General features: G+C 41.0%; 2 protein-coding genes and 4 pseudogenes across 2 annotated transcripts; 2 read left to right on the top strand and 4 right to left on the bottom strand.

Annotated features, from left to right (window-relative positions):
* Positions 1-501: 501 nt before the first annotated feature.
* LOC126668436 (DNA polymerase-like) lies at positions 502-2,262 on the bottom strand. The gene is made up of 2 exons (XM_050361637.1): positions 864-2,262; positions 502-812 (listed from the first exon to the last, which is right to left on the bottom strand). The coding sequence occupies exons 1-2, from the start codon at positions 2,260-2,262 to the stop codon at positions 502-504; spliced, it is 1,710 nt and encodes a 569-aa protein (XP_050217594.1).
* Positions 2,263-3,785: 1,523 nt separating this feature from the next.
* LOC126668435 (NADH-ubiquinone oxidoreductase chain 5) lies at positions 3,786-4,708 on the top strand. Its single transcript, XM_050361635.2, is given in 2 exon segments — positions 3,786-4,364; positions 4,367-4,708. Coding segments are annotated over 2 exon segments (921 nt in total).
* Positions 4,709-8,259: 3,551 nt separating this feature from the next.
* On the bottom strand, positions 8,260-9,441 carry LOC126670679 (cytochrome b-like; annotated as a pseudogene).
* Positions 9,442-11,074: 1,633 nt separating this feature from the next.
* Positions 11,075-11,661, bottom strand: LOC126668434 (60S ribosomal protein L5, mitochondrial-like; annotated as a pseudogene).
* A 2,040-nt stretch (positions 11,662-13,701) lies between these two features.
* On the bottom strand, positions 13,702-15,597 carry LOC126668433 (ATP synthase subunit beta, chloroplastic-like; annotated as a pseudogene).
* A 2,384-nt stretch (positions 15,598-17,981) lies between these two features.
* Positions 17,982-19,756, top strand: LOC126669969 (cytochrome c oxidase subunit 2-like; annotated as a pseudogene).
* Positions 19,757-23,893: the final 4,137 nt, after the last annotated feature.

The following is a 23,893-nucleotide window of genomic DNA, read 5'->3' as shown; positions in this document are numbered from 1 at the left end:
TGAATCATAAAACATATCTCTTTTCGTACTCTGTGGTAGTCCTAGCTTGATTAGTATAACTTTTCGTCCAATCTGGAGTTTTTTCCAATCTATTCGAAAATTCGCTATAGTTGGGATCTGATCTCTTAGAGATTGATCTGCTAATATGTCTTTAAGCCATTTAGATGTCAATAACTCTTTAGCCGGACCTTTGTGTTTTATTATATGCCTATCATCTACTATGTCTAACATATAACTTTTAGGTGCTAAGAAGATACCACTCTTGACATGGCGTTCAAATTTAAAACTTACCCAATTCAATGGAAGAGATACTGTTCTCAGGAAGAGGACTTCCTAGAACTATGGAGTCAGTATCAGTATAGTAAGAATCTTGTCTGGAAATGTATGGATACATATGAATACGAGCACATGCCGTTATAGCTGCAGATAATTGAACAACAGACATCTTAGGAGGTTTCCAGTCATCGTCGTCAGCAAGGATATTATTGCTAATGTAAGTGACTATTCTATATAGCAATGATCGGAAAGCATATCTGTAGATTGAAAATTATCCATCTTCATCAATTCTTCATATTTCTTTTGATTGTAGATCTCTGTCACTGTACTTTCAGGATTCATACCCAATCTACCATAGAGGGAGTTCATTAGAATCTTATAAATAAATGTCATAGCTTCATCACTAGCTTTCTGGGCTTCGAGTCTGCTTTTATAGAGGTTTGAGATGCAACCTTCGAAAGGACTTGACTTCTTCTCAAACAAATAACCCCTAAGAGGAATTACACAATAACATAAATCACGCGCAAACTTCAACTCTTCGCTATAAAAGACTCCAACGAATTTACTTGTAGGAAAGAGTCAAGTACCAGATTGATCTTTATAGGGAAAGAATGGACGTGATATATTAGTAGGACATACAACACAGGCGTCAATAAAGCCAACCAAGCTATCCAATCCAACGCTCTTCAAATTCTTCTTCCAAACTGGTATAGCACAAGGAATAGGATAGGATTTGATAATAAATGGATATAAAGAGTTCACATCATAATAGTAAAGATTCTCACCATAGGGCTTATAGACATCAACATGACCACCATAATAGCTACGCCTAATAAAAATATCTTGGTTTCTATTAGGTATATTGATATGAAAGGTATTATCATCAAAGAAATTATTACGAATGATTTTGAGTGAAAGCGATGATAATGTCATCACATCCTCGATATCAATACAGTATTTAGACCAATTAATTTCTTGAGCCTTCAACATCACACCACCTAAGATAAGGATAGCATAGCGAAGATAGTTTATCAAATCCACACTATTCAATAGAAGATTAGACGAAGACAATTTCTCATGTGGAATAGATTCTTTGGATCCTGATTCAGGGCATAATGTTTTTCCCAATTTTTCAAGAGAGCTAGGCATTAATGTTAATGAATCTCTGAAACGAACTAAGAACCGATCACCAAGATAGACTTTCAACTCGTAATTCTTATGATTCCTCAACAATGGTTTGATTTTATATTTATCACGACGATTTACATAATACTTCAGAAGGAAAATCCCATCAAACCGGCCTAAATTATTGAAATAAACAGTTCTAAGACGAAGACTACTATTTTTCACACATTCTTCCAAATTAGAGAAAAATTCAAAGAACATTTTCTCACTCCTTTCTTCAAAGATAGGATAGAAATTTATGTGATTTTCACTTAAAAAGGTTTGAATCGAATATGAAGGTAGGTTTCTAAGATCATCACCAGGCTTCACCACTAAGTAACCCGCGTCATAAGGAATATTTACATTATTTTCGACTACAGTCTCTAGATTGGATACAATGAAAGGATGACATCCTTTCTTATTACCTTTGATTGAGCTTATGTAAGAGGGAATACGACTCTTTTTATACAAAAGTGATTTCACTTCGGGTAGATTACCACTTACTATATCAGAATTCATAATAACATTGCTAATTATACCCATTAGATTTGCATATGATATATTAGGAAAGTCTAATGGTTTAAAGGAATCCTTAGATTTATAATAGACACGAATAAAGACACCTTTAACCTCAGCATCATTGTATTTCTCACCATTTAACCTAACAAGTTGCTCAATCATATCATATATCATCTTTTTGTTAATTATATTACCTAAAGGATCATACAATGGAATTGCATTACCTAAAGTAAAAGAAATTTCATAGGATGATGGTAAAAGCATAGTATATCCTATTGTTAATTTCATACTCAGAATCAACATTGTAAGCGTACTATTCGACCAATATTATGAAGGCTAATGTTAGAATTTCAAAATCAATTGCTCTAGGGTATGGATCTGAAAAAGTAATAGAAGCATAGATAGATCCAGAATATAGACTTTTCCAATAATAAAATAATATAAATAGAAGAGGTAAAAGATGAGAAATCCCCGTGATTCCAATTTCTAATTATACCATTTCTCATAGTAACATAGGACCGAAGATAGAACATCATACCAAACGAACGATTAAATAACATTGAAATACTTAATAACAGACTCGATTTTCTGTTTTTTCTGATTTTGGCTAAGGCAATGCCGTTTGTGTGTAAAATCATGATTTCTTTATTTATTCATGAGTTTGGGCTCTTTGGTGATCATGCTCTAAGGGGTAGTGTGTTTCCCCTAAAGAGTGTCAGTTTTATTAGCACTGAGTTACTTACGGTCTTCTGCTTTTCCCATAGCTTGATGCTTTTCCCCTAAAAGATGTCACCTATATAAAGTATATTCGACAGGAAAATCTGCTGATCTCTAGCTTTTGCTTGTTCCGGGAAAGGCTGATTTTCGTTTCCCATGTCCCAGTCCCAAGGTCGGTACTTACGATTCTACTTTGATTTCGATATCAAATCTCGTTTACAAAACTCGACTAAAATAAACTTTATGAAGTAAAGGCTTGGACGAACCATAAGAAGAGATGAGCGATTCCATCGAGGAGAGGAACGAAGCAGAGATCTTTTCAAACTTCCGGACAAAAAATGACCAAGCGGAAACGGCCTTGTTTTCCCGAGATCTTGAAAGCCAATTAGTGCACAGCCTTCCTCCTCAACTCAACGAAGGCGACTATGAAGCCTTAGTGAGAAGTTATTTGAGAGAGGCTTGTAACATCCGGGAGTCTCAGAGCTTATCTCTTTGGAGATATTTGATATCACTATCATGGAACTGAAAGCCGATTTACAGAATCGATTTATTTGAGAACCGGATGAACACTTGACTCAAATACTTGCTCAATCGCCTTTTTCAGAAAAGGATATACGACGTGAATTGTACAAATTCATAGAGGACAAGGTCCGAGATGTCTCAGATACAAGCAAAACAATTAAAAAACGAATCTTTGAAAACAGACTCTGCTTCTTTATTCAGGATGTCCACCGAAACGGGAATCGCTCCGCTCTTTATATGGAATTCCTTGATTCTTACAGAACCTAGGAGATGAGGAATTTCCCAATTGATTGTCACTCGGAGAAAGGTAGCTAAGTAAGTTTTGTTTTTATAATTGTGTATGTATATAAAGAAAAGTTGTTTCTATCTTTCCTCAAGTAAGATAGTTGATCGAGAAACCTTTGCCTAGGGATGAAGTAGCTGTTTCGATAGGACCATGAGCTCATAGAGCCGGACCCCCATTTGCTAAGTGCCTTTCACCTTGGGACTCACGGTCGAGCGTTCTCCGGACGTCGAACAATCTATCACTCAAACACAGCCCGCTCTGTCACTGTCTGATTTTTGGTTGTCTTATCACACTCGAAATTATGTATCTACTTATCGTATTTTTGCCTCTGCTCGGTAGTTCCATAATAGGTTTTTTCGGACGTTTTCTAGGATCAGAAGGAACCGCTACAATAACCACTACGTGTGTTTCATTCTCTTTGATCTTATCTTTGATTGCTTTTTATGAAGTTGCACCGGGAGCTAGTGCTTGCTATCTAGGATCGCATACTTGGTCACCCGATGCTATAGAGGGTCCCACTCCAGTATCCGCTTTGATTCATGCAGCTACTATGGTACCGGCTGGCATTTTTATGATAGCAAGGTGCTCCCCTTTATTTGAATACTCACCTACGGCTTTGATTGTTATTACTTTTACAGGAGCTATGACGTCATTCCTTGCGGCAACCATTGGAATATTACAGAACGATCTAAAGAGGGTCATAGCTTATTCAACTTGCAGTCAATAACCCTATATGATCATTTCTTGCGGCATCTCTAACTATTTGGTTATCATCTTTCACTTAATAAATCACGCGTTTTTCAAAGCATTACTCTTCCTGAGTGCAGGTTCGATGATTCATGCCATGTTGGATGAGCAAGATATCCGGAAGATGGGAGGGCACTTGCCTCCTCATTCCCTATTACCTATGCCATGATGCTCATGGGCAGCTTCTCTCTAATTGGATTTCCTTTTCTAATTGGATTTTATTCCAGAGATGTGATCTTAGAGCTCGCATACACTAAGTATACCATTAGTGGGAATTTTGCTTTATGGTTGGGAAGTGTCTCTGTCCCTTTCACTTCTTATTACTCTTTTCGTTCACTTTTTCTAACATTTCTAGTACCAACTAATTAATTCGCGCGAGACATCGTTAGATGTCATGATGCGCCCATTCCTATGGCCATTCCTTTAGTACTTTTGGCTCTCGGGTGTCTCTTTGTAGGATACTTGGCCAAAGTGTGACCCGTTAGCCCATAAGTCAATACTGTGACGAAGCGGCTGTTGCTCACCCGACATGATCGTATGAGGTCACAATTCACCAAACACGATCATACGGGGTGAACAAGAATTGGGGATTGGATGCGGGCTACATTCCCGCAAATGGCTGAGATGTTCAGTCGACTCCCTCCCCCTTTGTGGGGTCCGAACCCCTACGAGTGAGCAGAAAAAAGGAGGAGGAAAGAGGCCCCGGCGAACCGTCAGAATTAGTAAACAAGTGTAAGCTTTGCTGCCCGACAGAATGGAGTAGTGACCACACAGAGGGACAGGCCCTGAAGCGAAGGACGGGAACGAGCGTAATCAACATGTTCCAATTTCTGGCCTTGCACCGACCATGAAATGGACCATGGACTAAACGGCCACTGCCTGAAAGGACTATGTTGAGGGGACCGCCGCCACCCCACAAGGTACATCTTGTGCCTATGGGCCGCTATAACTATCCAAGAAGACACTCGAAACTGGAAGGATAAAAAACCCACCCGGTGGAATGCCGAGCTGCAAGTCCCACGACACAGGAGCGGGATTCTCTAAAAAGACAAGGTGGCGGGTTGCCAAGAGGGGCCACTTGGAAACTTGGGATCTCAGCAGGAAATGCAAAGGTTGCTTAAAGCCGGCCGACCGATAGGCGAAAGAGAATAAATTAGTTTAGTTCTGATCTGTGTAGGCTCATAATAGGGAATACTCTAACCCTGGGAACCGGGACTTTGCCATCCTTCGTTTTCGGTCGATGTTTCGGCAAAGTTTGTTCGTCGACAGCTGAATCTTTCGATCTGGTTCGATTCATGGTCGCATCTGCCAACGTTTTCCCATGGGCCGATGCCCCCAAGTCCAGGCATTGATCTATTCAGAAGAAAGGATATAAAAGTACTTACCTTCTCCTTGGTGAGTCAAAGTGGGGTTCCATCCCTTGCGACCTAGGTATTCCGTTTCTGGTTTCCGGACTTTTTTATAAAGGGCCCCAGTCTTCTGTTTTTCAGATTTTCCTTGCTCGAGCACTTTCAGAGCCTTACTTCACTTCTTTCGAAGAAGACCTTTATTTTCAAAGATAAATCAACATCTTGCTTGATCTATTGAATGATCAAATAATTTTTCCTTGAATACTCAAGGGGATTTGGAGGACCGGCATGGTGGGGGGAAAGAGCGATCGCAAATCTCACGAATGAATTCAAGAGGAAACGTATGCGGTGGCTCCTAAATGAACTTAGCTCCTACATCTAATCGCAACGTCCGGGCATTTTTTGAATAAGGGGCGTAGGTGTACCCTTTCTCTGTCTCGCTATACAGGGCTTGATGTACAATTTCCTCTTTTTCTTGCCTTTATGTTGATTTTCCTATTTCACTTACTGGTGCTGTGACTTCTGTAAGCCCTCCTTCAGATGAAGCGGCTAAAGCGTAAGTCTCTACTGCTCTTAAAACACAGCTAAGGATTCAGAGAGGTAGATAGTAAATGGGGTCTCACAGAGTCCTATAGTTCAGGCCCAACTTCCCACTTAGTTCCTATGGACGTTGGAAGCGTTGACGATCTTTTTTCCTTTCCTTGTGGACATGACTACTATTTAGCTGTGCTTGAATAGTCTTCGCATGACTCTTCTTCACACTGATTTCAATCCGATTTGTCGATTCGGATTGAAATACCTTCTACTAATCATGGAAGCTAGTGTGACTAATGTGTCAGCAAACTGATTCTTCGTACTAGACAGATAATTGAAGGTAATCCGTCTGAACTTTAGGCTGATATCTTCCAGATACTGATGGTAGGGAATGAGCTTCGTATCATTGGTTTTCGAATCACCAGTTGTCTGAAAGATGATAAGTGACAAATCTTCATATACATCAATCTCCTTGATTCTTAAGTTGAGGGCGCTTCTTTGAAGTGCCTGTAATACACGCAGAATAATCTGCAATATTGTATTGTTTCTACAAAAGAACCTCAACTTTACGGCTAGGGGAATATCGGCTCCTTTTGGCGAGCTTTAAGATAGCATGTAGAAAGGGGCTGCTCCAACTCCATTTTCGTTCTGATTTACTGCACCATCAAAGAACATTTGCCAATCATGAGGAGTTTCATATTCTTCTTCGCCTACCACATATATAATAGCTTCATCCGGGAAATTCATCCCAAAATGAAACTCATAGTCAGGCACGGGATGATCCGCAGGTGGTCTGATATTGCATGCCCCTTGCCTTACTCATTTAGGGCTTCTAGGTGACGTACAAAATATTGAACTCTGAGAGTAACATCTTCCACCTTGCTGTACGCCCCGTGAGGGCTGGCCTTTCAAAGAGAGACTTCAGCGGGTCCATCCATGCAATCTGCATGGTCGTATAGTTCAACATGTAGTGGCGTAGGCGTTTCGAGGCCAATGTAAGAGCATAACAGGTCTTTTCTAGAACCGTATATCTTGTCTCATAATTAGTGAACTTCTTGCTGAGATAGTCAATATTCATTGCCTTCCTACCCCTTTCTTTCATCGTTCTAACCAATTCAAGGAAGGCCTTTGATCTTATACATAGCATTTATGCACAATTCCTTAGGCGCTTTGCTCGAAAAAAAGAAAGAATGATGAAGGGCCTTATATTATTTAAGCCGCATGATGGTGGATGCAGAGAAGAAAGACTCACCTATCGAGAAGATGTGCCTCAGACTTATATTCCCAGTCAAACCTCTGGGAATTTGCTGTTAATCATTCGCCAACTCTAGGGTACATTTTAAGTATGCAAACCAGAATTAAGACCCTACCACGCCATGGCTATGGAGCTATGAAAGAGTTCGAGCTACTCGAATTCTGCCACGTACAAAAGAAAAAGAACGACAAAGCAGACGCATTCACCAAGTTAGTAGCCGCTCTAGCAGCCCCCCTGGTGGCAGAACATAAGTCATTATACATGATAGGATCCTTTTTCCAGGCCTTTCCCAGGATTGCCATTTTTTATGTTACCATAGTTAAAATGGCTCACTGCATGGAAGTCTCTATTGAAGACTGGAGACATTATTTTATTAACTACTTTAAGCACGGCGGATGGCCAGAAGAAAGCCACAAAGAAACCCAGCTTCGAAGGAGGTTGCCCCAGTATGTGTATTTTAAACGGAACTTTATACAAAAAGTCTTATGCTGTGGCTGAGATGTTTGTCTAGTAATGAAGCAAGGCAAGCCTTGTACTTCTTAGATTCAGGGGTGTATGGTGCCCAACGGTCTGAGCCAATGATGCGAGTTAAGCTCAAACAGATGGGGTACTACTGGCCTATAATGGTCCAAAATTGTATGGACTCTGTTAAACGCTGCAACATTTGTCAAATCCACGGAGACTCTATGCAATACCCCTTGCGTTCTATCGTATCATCCTGGCCTATCTTTCTGATGCGCTAGTACTAAACTTACCTGCCGAGCGTACGAAAAGGAGTCTCTTTTCCCTATCTAAGCTATATCAACATAGCCAACTAGAAAAGTTAGCCGCTTGTCAATTCTTGGTGTAATACTAACTTTTAAATGATTGGTGTCAGAATGTTTCACTGATCAGGTGTGATCAGTCTCATCCTTGTAAGAATTAGGAATTCATTTTCCAACTCGTCCCAGAATGGGCGTTATGGCAAAGAACAAGAAGAAAACAATAGGAATAATTTGTCCAATAGTAACAAATGGTGCCTCCAAAGGTTGACATCTGATCCAATCTAGTAGTAAGCTATCCTCCAAAAGCAAGCAAAACATTCCTTGGTGAATCAGGCGAAAACTTGAACTACGCACATACATACTTTTAATAAAAGGAAAAGCCAACAACCATATAAAAACGGGTGCTATTGCGGCTACACCCTATGATTTTTCAAGTATACTACGAGGAATGGCATAGATCGGTAGGAAATACCATTCCGGCACAATATGAGGCGGGGTGGGCATCAGATTAGCAGGTATATAATTGTCGGGATGCCCCAAAACATTAGGAGCATAAAAAATCCAAATGGAAAGAAAGATAGCAAAAGCTACCCAACCTAATAGATCCTTTACATAAAAATAACGTTAAAAAGCAATTTTATCAATCTCTGAATATACACCCAATGGATTATTTGATCCATATTGATGCAATGCAGCCAGATGAAGAAGACTGGCGCCCACTAAAATAAAGGGGACTAAATGATGAAGACTGAAAAAACGATTTAAGGTGGCATTGTCCACGGAGAAACCACCCCAAAGCCAAGTCACTATGGTATTTCCTACTGCAGGTATGGCGCTAGCTGAGCTTGTAATTTCTGTAGCTCCCCAAATGCTCATCTGACCCCAAGGTAGTACGTATCCTATAAAAGCTGTCACAATCATTAATAGGAAGATTACAACTCCGAGACACCGAATAAATTTCCTAGGACTGCTATAACTTGCATGATATAGATCGCGAAAAATATGAAGGTGAACCATAATGAGAAACACACTTGCCCCATTAGCATGCATATGACGGAGCAACCAGCCCCCTTCAACATCTCTCATAACGTGTTCGACGCTGTTGAAAGCTAGATCCACATGAGGTGTGTAATGCATAGCTAAAAAAACGCCAGTCACTATCTGAACGACTAAACAAATACCAGCTAACGGACCGAACCCCCACCAATAACTAAAATTGCTCGGGGTTGCATAATCTATCAAATGCTGATTAAGTGTAGAGGATATATGTTGTTTAAGAAGAGAGAATCGTTGGTTCCTTATAATCATTTCTCTTTCCTATCGTGACAACTCTTGTTACCCAACCTTTTCATTTAGCGTTCTGGGGACTTACTGATTCTATATAGATAGATATAATAATAGAGTACCCTTTCTTACACCTCCTAAGGATGTATGGGGTATACAGCGAAATAAGTGTCTCAGGGGTCGTCTTGGCTTACTGAAAAGTCGTCGGACTGCTCGGTGACCGAATCAGAGAAGTTTTTACCGCTTTCTCTCCAGCCCTCTCCGACTGGGAATCTTGCTGGATCAAAGCAAGCTTAGGAATGAATTTAATAGAAATTGAGGTCTCTGTCCGCTTGGAAGATTTTCTTTCCTTGTAGGTGAAAGAGGGTAAAGGCGTGACGGAGAAAGAATTAGAAAAGGAGATAAGATTTCGTTCACCAAGCCTGACACAGTGCGACCCCTAAGCAATTGGAGGTTCTCGCTCATCTCGTGGGGTCCATATCATCTGAAAACTTTTCTTATTCCATTAGCATAGCTAAATTTGAATAGGATGACTCAGTGTCAGGAAAAGGAAGACCCCCTTGCCTTGATTGAATTTGGCTTCGCTGCGCCCTGAATCAATCAAAAAACTTATTGATTTGATTCATCCCACTTAATTTAGGTGAGAGGGAGGTTGTGAGTCACCTGGGCTACGGATTTTGTCGGTTGGTTGATTCTTGCAATCACTCTTTGAGAAAAAAAAGGTCCTTCGGTCCCGACCCAAAAATGAATAGGAAGCGGGGAGAGGGTCTTTCATTAAAGGGGAAAGGGTAGGGTTTTGTTCTGGGGGGGCCGCCTTGCGCAGCTTTAGAAAGGAGAGAAATTTCAGAAAGTGACTCTCTCCAACCTTTTCAATCTATCCTTAGAAGTAGGGTGAGAGAAAGTAAATATGATATGCGTTGGTTTTTCTAACAAAACTAAGCACTTTTTTGTCTATATCATTCAGAGGGCTCAGTCCCACATCAATGATGGGAACAACCTCTGCACTCCGGCGCTCCAATGAACAAAAGTTCTCTGCCTTACCCTTACGATATTTAGAATTGTGGTCGATCCCTCGGGAGTTGCATTCGTAACAAAATGTTATGTTTACGTGGTGATATTTTATCTTTCCAAGATGACTACCCTGTACGTAGTCTATGTCTGGGGAGCATACTTGACAGGAGATAGACACGGGCGGTAGAGAGGTCCCCCATCTCCGACCCGAGATAAGGGATTTTACTCTGTTAGGTCTTTTCGATCTGTAGCCGGCTAGTAATGGACTTACTTACCTTGCTTATGGACCAACTGTAGAGCTAAGCCTTATTCTATTGGTTTGGTGGTTGCTACCAAGACGATTTCTTTATGCCCATCAAAGGACCTCGAGATGCTAATCCACGAAAAACGGACGCAAAATTCGAAAGAACTAATATACGGAATGAGGGCGACACGTAAAAATACATCGGTTTATTCCTCGTGTAAAGGTACGTAGTTGCTCGAACGAAAGGGTCGATAGAATGGAGGTCGACTGAAAGGAGAGGATGAGAAGCCTTTTTGTAACTTGGACAACTTATAACGATGTTTGTCCCACATATCCCTAGGAGGATCTTTACAAAAGGCTTCCTAAAGCTTTCGTCTCCATTCATTTTTAGCCGCGAGCAATCTATGTTTGTGATCCTCGTATATTTCGCTTGTCCGACATCTTACTGAATTTCCCCCTCATCTTTTTTAAAAAGCCGCTCAATGGTGGTAAAGTCTTATCTTGTGTGTTGGCCGAAGTGACAATAGTTACATTGAACCCTTGAATATGCTCGAGGATCTCGAAATGATCTTCAAGTTCTGGGGAGAATTCGCAAAACTCCGTTTGCATCAGAAATTGAATGGAGTTTTCCCGTATTTCGACCAGAGAATCTAAGAGAGACATTACTATCGAGATTTTGACCGAAACATTAGACATTCCATGCCCTCACAGAGTTCTTTGCGGTCACTGACATATCCTTTTTTGTTTGACCCCAAGAATGGATTGGATCGAAACAACTTTCCTGTCGAATCCCTTTGTGTCTCTATGAATTTCTGACCGCACGGAATCTCCATAGCCAATTTTCCATTTTTTATTATGAAATCATAAGGTGCCTTTTGTACTACTCTTATTTCACATAATCCAGGAACTGCCATAACGTTGGCGTGATTCGGTTTGAGTAACGGATCCAAACGTGATACATCTTCGTAATGAAAATAGAGTGGAAACATGAGGTGGATTTTACAGTATATATAGAATAAGCACTGTGAACTATATTCAAATAATCTTCTAGCTAGGTTACACCAAATCCTCTAGACAAAATTCCTAAGACACCGAAAGCTTCAGCCAACACAGTCCTATCTCTGGTGAAAAGAACTTCTATATCTATAAGAGAGTCATATGTATTTGGGACTTTTCTTTCAAGAGCTTATCACTTTCTATATGTTATCTAATCTATTGTTATCCAATGATATCTTAAATAGATATAGAATACAGTATATAGATTATATCAAATAGATAGATTATCATTTATGTTAAGTATCCGGTATATATAAATGATATCTTACTATAGAATATATATATATATATATATATATATATATATATATATATATATATATATATATATATATATATTATAACATCCTAGAATATATATGAAGTGTTCCGCTAGAGATCAACATAGTTCTTGGTCTTCTATCCCTAAATTCCTCTTTGCAGTCCCTGAGGATAGAGTATAGGATAGTAAGCGAACAAGCTCACCCCGCCTGCAAGACCATAGGAGAAGGTTGCGGGTAGATATTTAGGAGGGGAGTGAATGCCCGGTAGCAAAGGAAGAGTTATAGTCCTTGCTAAGGCCTTTTGACACGGGATCAGCCAAAAAAGATTTGGACTCTACATACTGACTGGAAATACTCTATCAGTAAAGATCCTTCTCACATACATCAGACACACTAGTTTTTATTAACTATTGTAACACTAGCTTTACCATCTCAGCATGGCAGCCTTCTATTCACAATAGATTGTCTAGGCCTGCAATAATTGTTCCATCTCGGTACTTCTTATTCCTGAGCTACTCTACTTCTCTTCAAGCAGAGGTATATGCAATCAACTAGAATTCCATGAAGGCAGGCCACTGCTCTTTTCCTAGAATACTTGAGTTCTTGCTCCATAGCTTTTGCTATGTCTGGTCTCGTACAGTACATGAGACTCCCAATTTATGAGAATATTCAATTGAGCTTCTTTCTTACCTAGGAGACAGGGAATGACTGATTCTAGCTCCCATTCTTTATCTAGGATCCCCTACATGTTTTGAGATCTTTCTCCAAGACGCCTTGGCAGCAGCAAAGCAAGACTAATTAAATCGCCTAAGGGTTCAAATGAATGGGCAATTTTGCCACGTGAAAGTCAGCTTTCATCCTTCTAGGATGCTTCATAGCGAGGTATGATCTTACTCCCGGGGTTGATTGGTATTCATCTTCATTTATTACCATCCTTTCTTACCAGAGGGAATGTTTCTCCCAAGGGCGCAAAGTTCGAAAGGGCCAGGAACAGGAAATTCGTCTTCGGTACGGTATGGAATCAATATGCCGCTTATCACCATCTGAGCTAATAAAAAGGAGGACGCGACAGCTGGTTGAACCGGAGGATGATAGGTATCAGGAGCGGAGCTGTAAAGTATAGGAACGAAACTAGCTGCCTCGAAGTCAAAATTATCCTCTCGAACTCATATGGTCCATTGTCCTATCAAGAAAGGATCCCTTAGTTCTGGCCCTTGCGCTGCTAACTCCAAGGAAGGAGCTGAGAAAGAGATGTTCTGGATTGTGAAGCCTCCTACCAACAGGTGTAAGCATGAAGTGAAGCCCCATATAGACTAAGGCGGTACAAGTGTCGCAGATAAACTTGTCGGCAATCAAGCTCAGAAGAACCCTACTTTCCATTCCTTATACTATCAATAGCTTTCCTCAAGTTAGCTTATGCTATTTCAAAAGTTTGCTGAGCTTCGTGTGGATCAATGTCACTACCCTTCTCTACATCATTTACTAACACAGTAATCTCATTATTGCCTATTCTAGAAAAACCACCCATTAGAGCCATCGTTAACCATTGGTCATTAAGGCGTATTCTCAAAATACCGATATCAACGGCTGTGGTAATAGGTGCATGATTGGGTAATACGCCAATTTGTCCACTATTAGTAGAGAAAATGATTTCTTTCACTTCTGAATCCCAAACTATTCTATTCGGGGTCAATACACAAAGATTTAAGGTCATTTCTTCAAGTTGTTCTCCATTTCTAAGATAATAGCCTTCATAGTAGCTTCATCAATATTACCTACCATATCAAAGGCCTGGTAGACTCTTTAATTTTTCGTCGTCGCTCAATTTTTCGTGCTCTTGCTACAGTTAAGCGATCTTCTTCAGATAATTCGTCCAACCCAAGGATAGCTAGAATGTCCTGAAGTTCTTTGTAACGTTGTATAGTTTGCTTAACTGTTTGCGCAGTTTCATAATGTTCCTCACCAACGAAATGAGGTTGGAGCATAGTTTTGAATCTAAAGGATTTACTGCTAGATAGATACCCTTAACAGCTAATCGTATGGATAGTATAGTAGTAGCATCTAAATATGTAAATGTCGTGGCAGGAGCAGGGTTAGTCAAATCGTCCGCAGGTACATAAACTGCTTGAATCGAAGTTATGGACCCTTCTTTTGTAGAAGTAATTCGTTCTTGTAAAGAACCCATTTCGGTACTACGGGTAGGTTGATAACCCACAGCGGAAGGAATTCTACCCAATAAGGCGGCTTCGGATCCTGCTTGGGCGAAACGGAAGATACTGTCGATAAATAGAAGTACGTCTTGTTCATTAACATCTCGGAAATATTCCACCATAGTTAGTGCATTTAAGCCAACTCTCATACGAGCACCCGAGGGTTCCTTCATCTGACCATAGACTAGAGCCACTTTTGATTCTGCAATATTTTCTTCCTTAATTACTCCAGATTCTTTCATTTCCATGTAAAGATCATTTCCTTCACGAGTACGTTTGCCTACTCCGCCAAATACGGATACGCCCCCATGAGCTTTCGCAATGTTGTTAATTAATTCCATAAATAATAAGTACTGTTTTACTCACTCCATAGCCCTCGAATAGTCCGATTTTTTCGTCCACGGCGATAAGGGGCTAAAAGCTTCTCCTACCCAGTCTTCTCCTATATTCTCAGAAGAGGGTCAATACGATCCCTTTGAGAAAGAACAAAATATTCAACTATCAGAGCCATTGCGGGTGATTTCGACTTCTTAAGCCATGAGCCCCATTCACGAAAGCCTATGGAACAAACTTGCTATTTTTGATTAACTTAACTCGTCGCTACTTTTGACCCCTCTACGTACCCTCTCTTTCTCAATCTGACCCTTCCATGTACCTGACACTGATTCCCAAGCAATCATTTAACAACACTTAATATTAAATAAGAATGACAGAAGCCCACCGCTAAATAAGCATAGATTGGTAAATAAGCACATAAACAGGTAAAGGAATGGAAGCACATCTTGCACCTTCTATGATCCATTCAACTAGCCTTCAAGATGAGAGATAGGCTTTTAGCAAGGAAATCTCACACGGAAAGCCGGATTAGGTCTTATAATCGAGACTTCTTTTACAGGCCTTAGTCTCGACCCTGAGTCTTATGAAAAGATAGCCATATAAGTGACATCCTAGCTAGAGAAGAGAAACACGAGCTAGATTCAAGAAAGTTATGGACTGGAATCAGAGATTGGATGGACATCCAAAACAGAGAGGAAAAGAGGAAGGAAATAAGTCTAGCTCACGAAAGAATGCTTTGCAACTATGCAACATATTGATATTGCAACTGCGCTAAAAAGGGCACATCCGCTTTCTCTGTATGTGGATTTTGGAGTCGCACTGATCGACATGAAGAGCTCAAATTAGTTGACGGAAAAGAAGATGCAAAAGCTTTCGACTCGCATACACTTTTTTTTTGTATTTAGTACTTGGACTCTATGTAAGTCTCATTAGTTAATCGTAGAGCTCAGCTGGACTAAGCGAGGCAGTACTCTGAGCCATATCCGAGACTATTAGCATGAATTCCCCTCTCACCAAAGCTTCTTAACTTGCCAAGAAGTGGCCAATTCCTACAGTACATGTCTCTATCCACTAACTCAAGTAATAATGAGAGGTGGGGCACGATATCGCTAGACAATAGGCCAAGGTACTGAAAGTCTCAAACGTTAGTGAGAAGAACGAAAGCAACTCAGTTGCTTGCTAAATCGAAGAGAGCAGAAAACTCACCTCGCCTAACATTATAGGAGAAGGGTTCCGAAGGAAGCTCAAATCTTCTTTGTGAAATGGAAGAAGAAATGGGCGGGCAGCTTATACTCTTTCCCGAAGAGAGCTCCAACCAATAGATGAGATTAGAGACGCTAACATAACAGGGGCATGAACTTTCTATAAGATAAGAACCAAGAACGGGATATTTGCATTAGCAGAAGGAGGAGAGCAAATAGATGAGCACTTTTCAAGCAGCTTTCCTTAACGAAGTCATCTATGTGACCAATACGCGCTTCAAAGAAAGCAAAGAGGGATGCTCGCTTGCAGCTCAAGGGGATTGTAGACCAAGTTTTTGGTTCTTGTTGGCAAATAAAAAGAAGAAAAAGGCAAATTAACGCATTTGAAGGTAACCACCCTACTAATATAGTATAAAGACCTATCGGACCTGTGAAAGTTTAGTTTTTGACTAAACTAAGAAAGACAGGCTTTGCTGCGACGAGGATGCCTTTTTTAATCAGCCAACGTCAAGACCTACAACAGAGTCCTACCTTATTAAGGGAGATCACCCAACTTGCTTATTGACACGTGAGGGGAAATATTAGTCTGAGAGTGCAGGATTTACCACTAGAGCCCAATGGTAGTGATGGTTGGTCCCACTATTTCTTCGAGCGCTTAGTGTCAGAAAGAGGTGCTTCTACAGCGAAGGTGATCAAACCTAAAACTAGGCGAACATACTTCGGAAACTTAAACGAATCAATTCCCACTGGACCTTGACCCATTCTTCTGACTGTGCTAGCATCATCGGACACAGCAACAGACTTCGCTCTAAAAGGCGGGCTTGTAGACTATAAAATTCCAAATCACCGCCTTTCTTTCTTACTCTAAACTACCGTTTGGAGTTTTTCACATTCAAAGTAAAATGTTTGTCGTTGGCAACATCGACATGCGTTATACTTTGACTTTAAGCGCACCTGAACTACCCATAGTCTATCTAGTTATGGGGTTGCACTCAATAGTATATCAATTTGTTTTTCCGGAGGTTGATTCTTTATATCCACGCTTGTTATATTTGTTTATATAGTTAGAAAAAAGTATAACTAACTGAAAGGGCCTATGAATTTGTTTCAAGAAAGCGGCCGTTCATGTCAGGAATAGAAGTTGTTGATGTAGTTGCTTGTACTTTTGTTGAGATTGGGTTGGTGTTAAATTATTTTGAACTCTCGGGATAAGCAGGTGTTTCAGGAGACGGTCTAATAATGGGTCCGGTCCAGAAAGAAAAGAGAACTCTCAACAAGCTGGAACTAATCAAGATCAATATGAAGGCTAGGAATCTATTGACAAAGTTCATGCCACGAAGATCTATATGGAAGGGCAGATTTATTGATGCATTCAAGTTGAGAATGAAAAAGAAAAGAGAAGAGCCTTTTTAACTGGTCCAGATCTATCATCACGGACCCTAAAATATCTGAAGATCTTGTTTTCTTTTCTTTCTGGTGCTGCTACTGTTCAACTCCATACTAAAATGTATGGCTATTCCCATTTAAATTCCTATCATCATCGTCGCTGCTTGCGAGTTTGAGGAGGATAAGGTCGATTCGATGGAGGTGCAGCAAGCCCTCCCCCCGGTGTCGGAAGCTTCTGAGCCACTACCACTAGCTCAGGTTTTTCAAATCCTTCCTTTGAAATCAAGGCTGCTGAAGTAACCCAAGAAGACATCTGGAGGGTTTTGGAGCAGCAAGAGCAAACAGGTGGAGCTAACAAGGCCTCACATATGCGAAGGCTCATCTCATTGGAAAATCAGGTAGCTGACCTTATTATCGACTTACAAAAATGCGAACGTATAAGGCTCACATAGTAAGATTCGACGAATCGTCGAAATGCTCGAAGCAGAGAAGAGTATGGTCTGGAAAAGTTGCGCACGATCAAAAAGCACAACCAACGATATGGCAGAAATAGTATTAAAAGGGACTCCAAGGAGTGCTTGAATATATTCTTGAGAACTAGAGTCTCAGATCGAGAATGAAATAAAAAGTAGAAAAACTAGGTTTTAGTGATCTTAAGTAAGGGGGAAGTTTTCATGTTTATTGTTTAGTTTTTAGGTAGCCAGTCTTTACTCGGCCCAAGCAATGCCCAAGGACTCCCATGTTTTTCTTGGTTGGACCAACCCAACCGGTGATTTCCGTCTTCCGGAGAGCAAGAATTTGTCTTTTTTTTTGGGGGGGGGGGGGAGCAGAGCAGTCAAAGAATGAAGCAAACCAAATGATTATTATAAAATGGTTTTCCTCACAATTGCTCCTTGTGATGCAGCGAACCATGGCAATTAGGATCTCAAGACGCAGCAACCCCTATGATGCAAGGAATAATGGACTTACATCACGATATATTTTTCTTCCTCATTCGTATTTTGGTTTTCGTATTACGGATCTTGGGTCGCGCTTTATGGCATTTTTACTATCAAAATCATCTAATCCTGCAAAGGATTGTTAATAGAACTACTATCGAGATTGTTCGGACCATATTTCCTAGAATAATCCCTATGTTCATTGCTATACCATCATTTGCTCTGCTATACTCAATGGACGAGGTAATAGTCGATCCAGCCATTACTATCAATGCTTGGACATCAATGGTATTAGACTTATGAGTATTCCGACTATAGCAGTTATGATGAACAGTCCCTCACTTTTGACAGTTATACGATTCCAGAATATGATCTAGAATTTGGTCAATCACGTTTACTAAAAGTGGACAATAGAGTGGTTGTACCAGCCAAAACTCATCTGCGTATTATTGTAACATCTGCTGATGTACCTCATAGTTGGAATGTACCTTCCTCAGGTGTCAAATGTGATGTTGTACCTGGTCATTTAAATCAGATCTCGATTTCGGTAGAACGAGAAGGAGTTTACTATGGTCAGTGGAGTGAGATTTGTGGAACTAATCATACCTTTATGCGTGCGCCCGGAAACATAGGCCGACTGCTCATCCGACTCTGGCTCAGCCGCACCACCCCGGGGTCCCGGTAGAGCAGAGGGGACGGTTAGGATAATGAACTTGAAATGCGGAGCCCAAGCAGCCACCGAGCGAGTGGTTAGCGGCCAATAGCGCCCTAGTTGATGACATTCCTCTCTGTGGCTGGCACTCGAGGAACTAGGGGGCACTTTATATAGAGCAAGCAAGTCTTAGGGATGAGACGCCCGCGCAAGGACCTCTATTCTCATTAGGAGGTCAAACCAAGGACCTATGGAAGTCGGGGCTACCCCTTCCCCATGGGCAAGGCAACAATGTATTGAGGGAGGAGTTTAGAGGCCTTATAGTAGAACGGACTTTTTTTCTTTCTAGGTCATGCAAAGGGGGCCAGTCCAAGATCGTATTGTTCCTCTACAAAGTCAACAGACTCTCCAAACGGCTAGGCGCCATTATCTTTTTGAGTTATTCCAGCTTCTTCATGATTTCGTGTCGCATTAAAAAAAAAGGCTGCAAGAGGTGACCCCTATATAATTTTTTTTGAATATAATAAGAAGAAGCTCCCCTTTGTTTCTTTAAAAACAAGGTCAGGCTATGAAACCCTTCCTTCAACTGGTTATGGCTTGCCCCGGTTGGAGCTACCTTATTATTATGAAAAGGAGAAAGGGCCTTTTCAGCTTGCTGCTCGCTTTCTCGCTTCCCAGAGGCGAAGGGAGCCTGACTTACGGTTTCCAAGCATGGCGCAAAGCGAATAGATTGGATTTCACTTATGATCAGATCAGTGGGCAACCATAGTTTACCTTTTTGTGGTGCTATTGTTGAAACGAATTTTTAAGTTGGCCTCGCTTTTCGGAGCACCTCCCAGCTCACACTGTGGTGGAGTAGGTGCCATGAAAATCTAGGAATTTGAGCAGTACGAGCTGAAAGGCTCGCATACTGTTTGGAGGGTAGGGGGCATAGATGCCAAACAAATCTGACCCCTATCTGTCATCATAGAAGTTGTTCCTAGGAAATATTATGGTTCTCGGGTATCCAATCAATTAATTCCCCGAACAGGGGAAGCTTAAGTGGGAATGAAAGAATAGGGTGAGGGAAAAGGGGGGAAGACACGAAATGGAAGACTTCACTCCCTCGCTCTAACGCTCGTTTAGTAGAGAGCGAGTGGAGTGCATAAGCCCCTTTAGAGATAGGGGGAGTACTACACGAGCTCGTATGTCAAGTACGGAATGAGCCCTGTCTGCGAAGCAGAGCGACCTCGTCTTGCTTGCTTCTGGCAAAGCTTCTAGATTAGATAATAGGCATTTGTTTATGGTAGGAATCTTTATAGGCTGACTACTACATATGAGCGATAGCGAAGCCAAGCCGTTGAAAGGCGAGTAGCCCTTATAGCAATAGCAAACGGCCTACTTATAGTCTTCCCGGGGGACTTCAACGGGTCTTACAAGCTCATAAAAATGGATATTCTTCACGTTTTCTTCAGAGAGTGGGAATGAATTCTATTACTTGATTGACATTGACAGATATGTGTACCACACCGAACAAGAAATATGCCGATATGCTTGATGTACCTTCCAAGCTAGCTCGACTGTATACAGTATAAGGGATTCGCCTTTGACTCAGAAAAAATAAAAACGGATTGAACAGGACAACCGAGAAGGGAAGCATAGATATTGATTTGAACAAAGAAACTGAAACCGGTACCAGAAACCAAACAAGAGATTAAATTCCAGATGAAGCAGATGACTGACCTACAAGAAGACGAAAATTGAATTCCTAATTCCATTTTTGTCTTCTTTCTTTAACTTGGGCTTTCCCTTAAATTCTTCCCCTTATTAATTTATCAGGTGTCGCAACTCCGGACAATCAGTCTGTCTCATTTTATACTATACTCCTGCTATGAGAGGTTCTCGGAAAGAAAAATATGAAGACATACAGCTGGAGAACGACATTGAATCGAGCTTTTCCTTATAAGTTATATAAGGTTAGTCTCCATCCAAGATGGGATTTTCCTAATGTGCCAACCCAGTATAAATGAGCAGTGATGTATCCCTCTAGCATACTAACTAGAGAACAACATTTGTTTTACTCTAATGGGGGAGTTGCATTCTTCTCCTGGTTCTATCAAAGCTGCTTATCCTTGTGAAAGCGGTCCGTAGTTATTCATAAACTAGGTACATCCGGCTCTAATCGACTTTCTTAAATCAAGCGAATCGACTAGCGAAGTCAGAAGGAATAGGCACAGGCGCAGACGAAGGACTCGTTTGGTAAGGAAAGACTGATACTACCTATACGTATCAATACAGACCGATACCGAGTCGATTTTGATGAAAGATCAATTGACATCAAAGTTCCTTTATGGGTCATGCCACATTTAGTTTAGGCATGAGGATGTAGCTTCGAGATTTTGAGTACCGTCGAAAGAGCAATCGGGCCACCCGTTAAGTTGTTGGTCTCACCTGTCTGCAAGGGTTGCATGTAAGTTTAATATGTTCTTGAGTTGAGTATTCTAGGGATAGGTAGTCGCATATCCTGTTCCTTGTTCCCAACGTGAAGCTTGCTTCGAAAGACAAGGCGCGAAGCGGGAAATTCCATTCTTTCTGCTAGCTATCTAGTGGGAGAAAAAAGAGAAGCCAATACTGTTGGAGTGCTAGGCTAAACCTAAATAGAACTAGTCAATCCGAAACTGAAAGAAATAAATGGGAATGTTCGGAAGCCTCACCCAAACCACCACTTTCTCAATATAAGCTTCCTCAGGGTCGAAATTTGGTAGCCATTGCCTCCCCGTAATGTACTGGTCAGCCACCAGACCATCAAAGAGCACATGGTCATAATCTTATTCACTTTCAAACTTAACCAACAAGTCAATGACCATTGATTTCAGTTTACAAAGTTGGCTTAGACATCTCAACATGAAGTTGTAACCCATGCTCTTACCCAAGCACTTGATAATCAGTAATATCCATCAAGGCTACCTCAGTATCTGTGGCAACAACTAAGAGCTCCCCCAGTGTTTTAAGCTTCAAGACCACCGCATGGCTTATAGTTCAAATTCATTCAACACGTGTCAGTTAGACTCTCGCGAGAGTGTGGCTCTGGACATTTACCTTATGGCTGGGAAGTTAAGCACTTGGGAGCTCTCTAAGATCTATTATTTTTTTTCTGTATCGAACTTCTATGTTCCAAAGAAAAGAGTTAAACTTCCTCACTCGACCACTAAACATACGGGGACTAAAGCTATGGGGAATGCTAAACCTGTAAGATGAATGGAATCCTACACTCATGATACAATGCCAATTGAAGTAATGATAGGCTAATTCCAGGGGGTTTAGTTTACCAATACAACTCTATAGGCCTAGCTTACTAATCTAACAGAATTTCCGAGGGCTGGCCGAGAGACAACATTAGGAATGGGAGATTCTACCTCAGGACCGTAGCATCACTCCTTACTCCTTAACAACCTTAGCATCATTCCTTAACAACAAGAGGGAAAGCAACTCAAACAAAAAGATTTTTGGCAGGCAAAACCAGTATATAGCAGTCTCAAACAAAGAGGGAGCCGGGCTATGTAGGCACCTTGCCATTCAGAAGTAGCGGAAGCTCGACCAGTAAAAGAGGAGAGAATTTCTTCAATAAGAAAGCATATACTGTCCTCATGAATGGACTATTTCTAATGCGTGAAGGCACAACGAATATCCAATTTCCGGGATCTGAGTCATGTCTTGCCCTTGAGTCCTCTACGCCTCTCATGTCCTTCATTCCGTTTGCCCAAACGAATCGAAGTGATCTAAGTTGGAGCCCATTTCTGTTGGGGAACCATTCCACGGAAATATGGCTTTACGGAGAATCCGTAGCTGCTAAGGATGAGGGTCAAGCCATAACAGATTGATGTGGTGTAGCGGCGACTGGAATCGATCTGAATGAAGCTTCAAGCGTAGTTATAGGGCATCTCCATAGAAGGTTGAATATGATTGAAGAGGTTCATTTCATAACTACCTTTGAAAGCACAGTCTTAAGTGAACAGATAGAACGAAGGAACCCTGGATGACCGTTGCTATAGTTGTGAGTCCAGTCCGTAAAGAATCGGCCGGTCTCATCCCCTAGGAAGCGAGATCCCTCCCAACATACCCAGGCCATATAGTTAGAGCATCTACGCCCTTATCAATAGTCTATTTGAGACAGAACTCGGGGACTCATATCCAATTCCCAGCTCGGGATGACCCACCCTTAGGCAGGGCCCTTCAAAGATCAATAGTCTTTAGGCTTTTCTATTTAGTGGGATTTAGTTCCTTTACAATTAAGGTGTAATCCTACTTCTATGACATCACCAGATCTTAGACTCTTGGTCGATGTATTGAGGGATATATATGAATATGTGATGTGTAGCACACACCATGCGTGTGCGGTGAGCCCCTCAATGTTACCGTGAAAGACATGTTTGAGGATATATATGCTTTTGATCCTTTATTTTTCAATAAGAAGAAAATTCTATATGCATATGCCTTCTCTTTTGCGTCTATAATTATTTCTATTCTTCTTTCAAAAACCATTTCCGATTATGGAGATCTTCTCCTTATTAGGTAAAAGATTCTTTGTCTTTCTTCTAAAGGAAATACTGTAATCGTCTTGGATGGCGATGATTCCCTCTATGGAAGACTGGGGAAAGAAGAGTGGGTATGTGGGCATAAATCCCAAAACTTATGTGAAGTCAATATTCTTATCTCCCTACTCATTCGCATTTCTCTCATAAAGCAAGGACCTATTTTTCTCTCATATTCGCATTTCTCTCATAAATCAAGGACCTATTTTTTATCTCACTTGTCTGGTCCGTACTCAGGTAGTAGGACTGGCCTATTCCTAGACAACAGGAAGACCTTAGAAGCAGAGGGGCTTCCCGTCTTGAAAGAATGGGACCTCTCAATAGAAGGAAGAGAATGGAGTCTTTGTCCACGACCGCTTTAGTATAGAAATGCTTGTGTAAGAAAGGTTTTTAAGAGCACACGGAAGGGATCTACTTTGATAAAATAGTCTCCTCTTTCTTCAGATGTTGGGATCCGTCCTAACCCTTTAAGTGCACCTCTGGACCTTTTGGAAGATCTTCAAGTGAAGGAAAAGGACTATCCATACATAGTTCCACCTTTCCAAAGGTGGTTATGGGGCGAAGACAGGCCAGTCTATTAGGTGATATGGAAGAGAAAGTGCTAATC

Source organism: Mercurialis annua, linkage group LG2 (genome assembly GCF_937616625.2).
Source record: "Mercurialis annua linkage group LG2, ddMerAnnu1.2, whole genome shotgun sequence".
NCBI classification, from domain to species: Eukaryota; Viridiplantae; Streptophyta; class Magnoliopsida; order Malpighiales; family Euphorbiaceae; genus Mercurialis; species Mercurialis annua.
This window is presented reverse-complemented; position numbering and strand designations above follow the sequence as displayed.

What these genes read in the sequence shown, in the direction of transcription:
- LOC126668436 (XM_050361637.1), bottom strand. Translation starts at nt 2,262, where the DNA reads ATGTTGATTCTGAGTATGAAATTAACAATAGGATATACTATGCTTTTA. An exon ending in TCCCTATAAAGATCAATCTG is followed by an intron (nt 813 to 863) that starts GTACTTGACTCT and finishes TTTATAGCGAAG; the next exon opens with AGTTGAAGTTTGCGCGTGAT.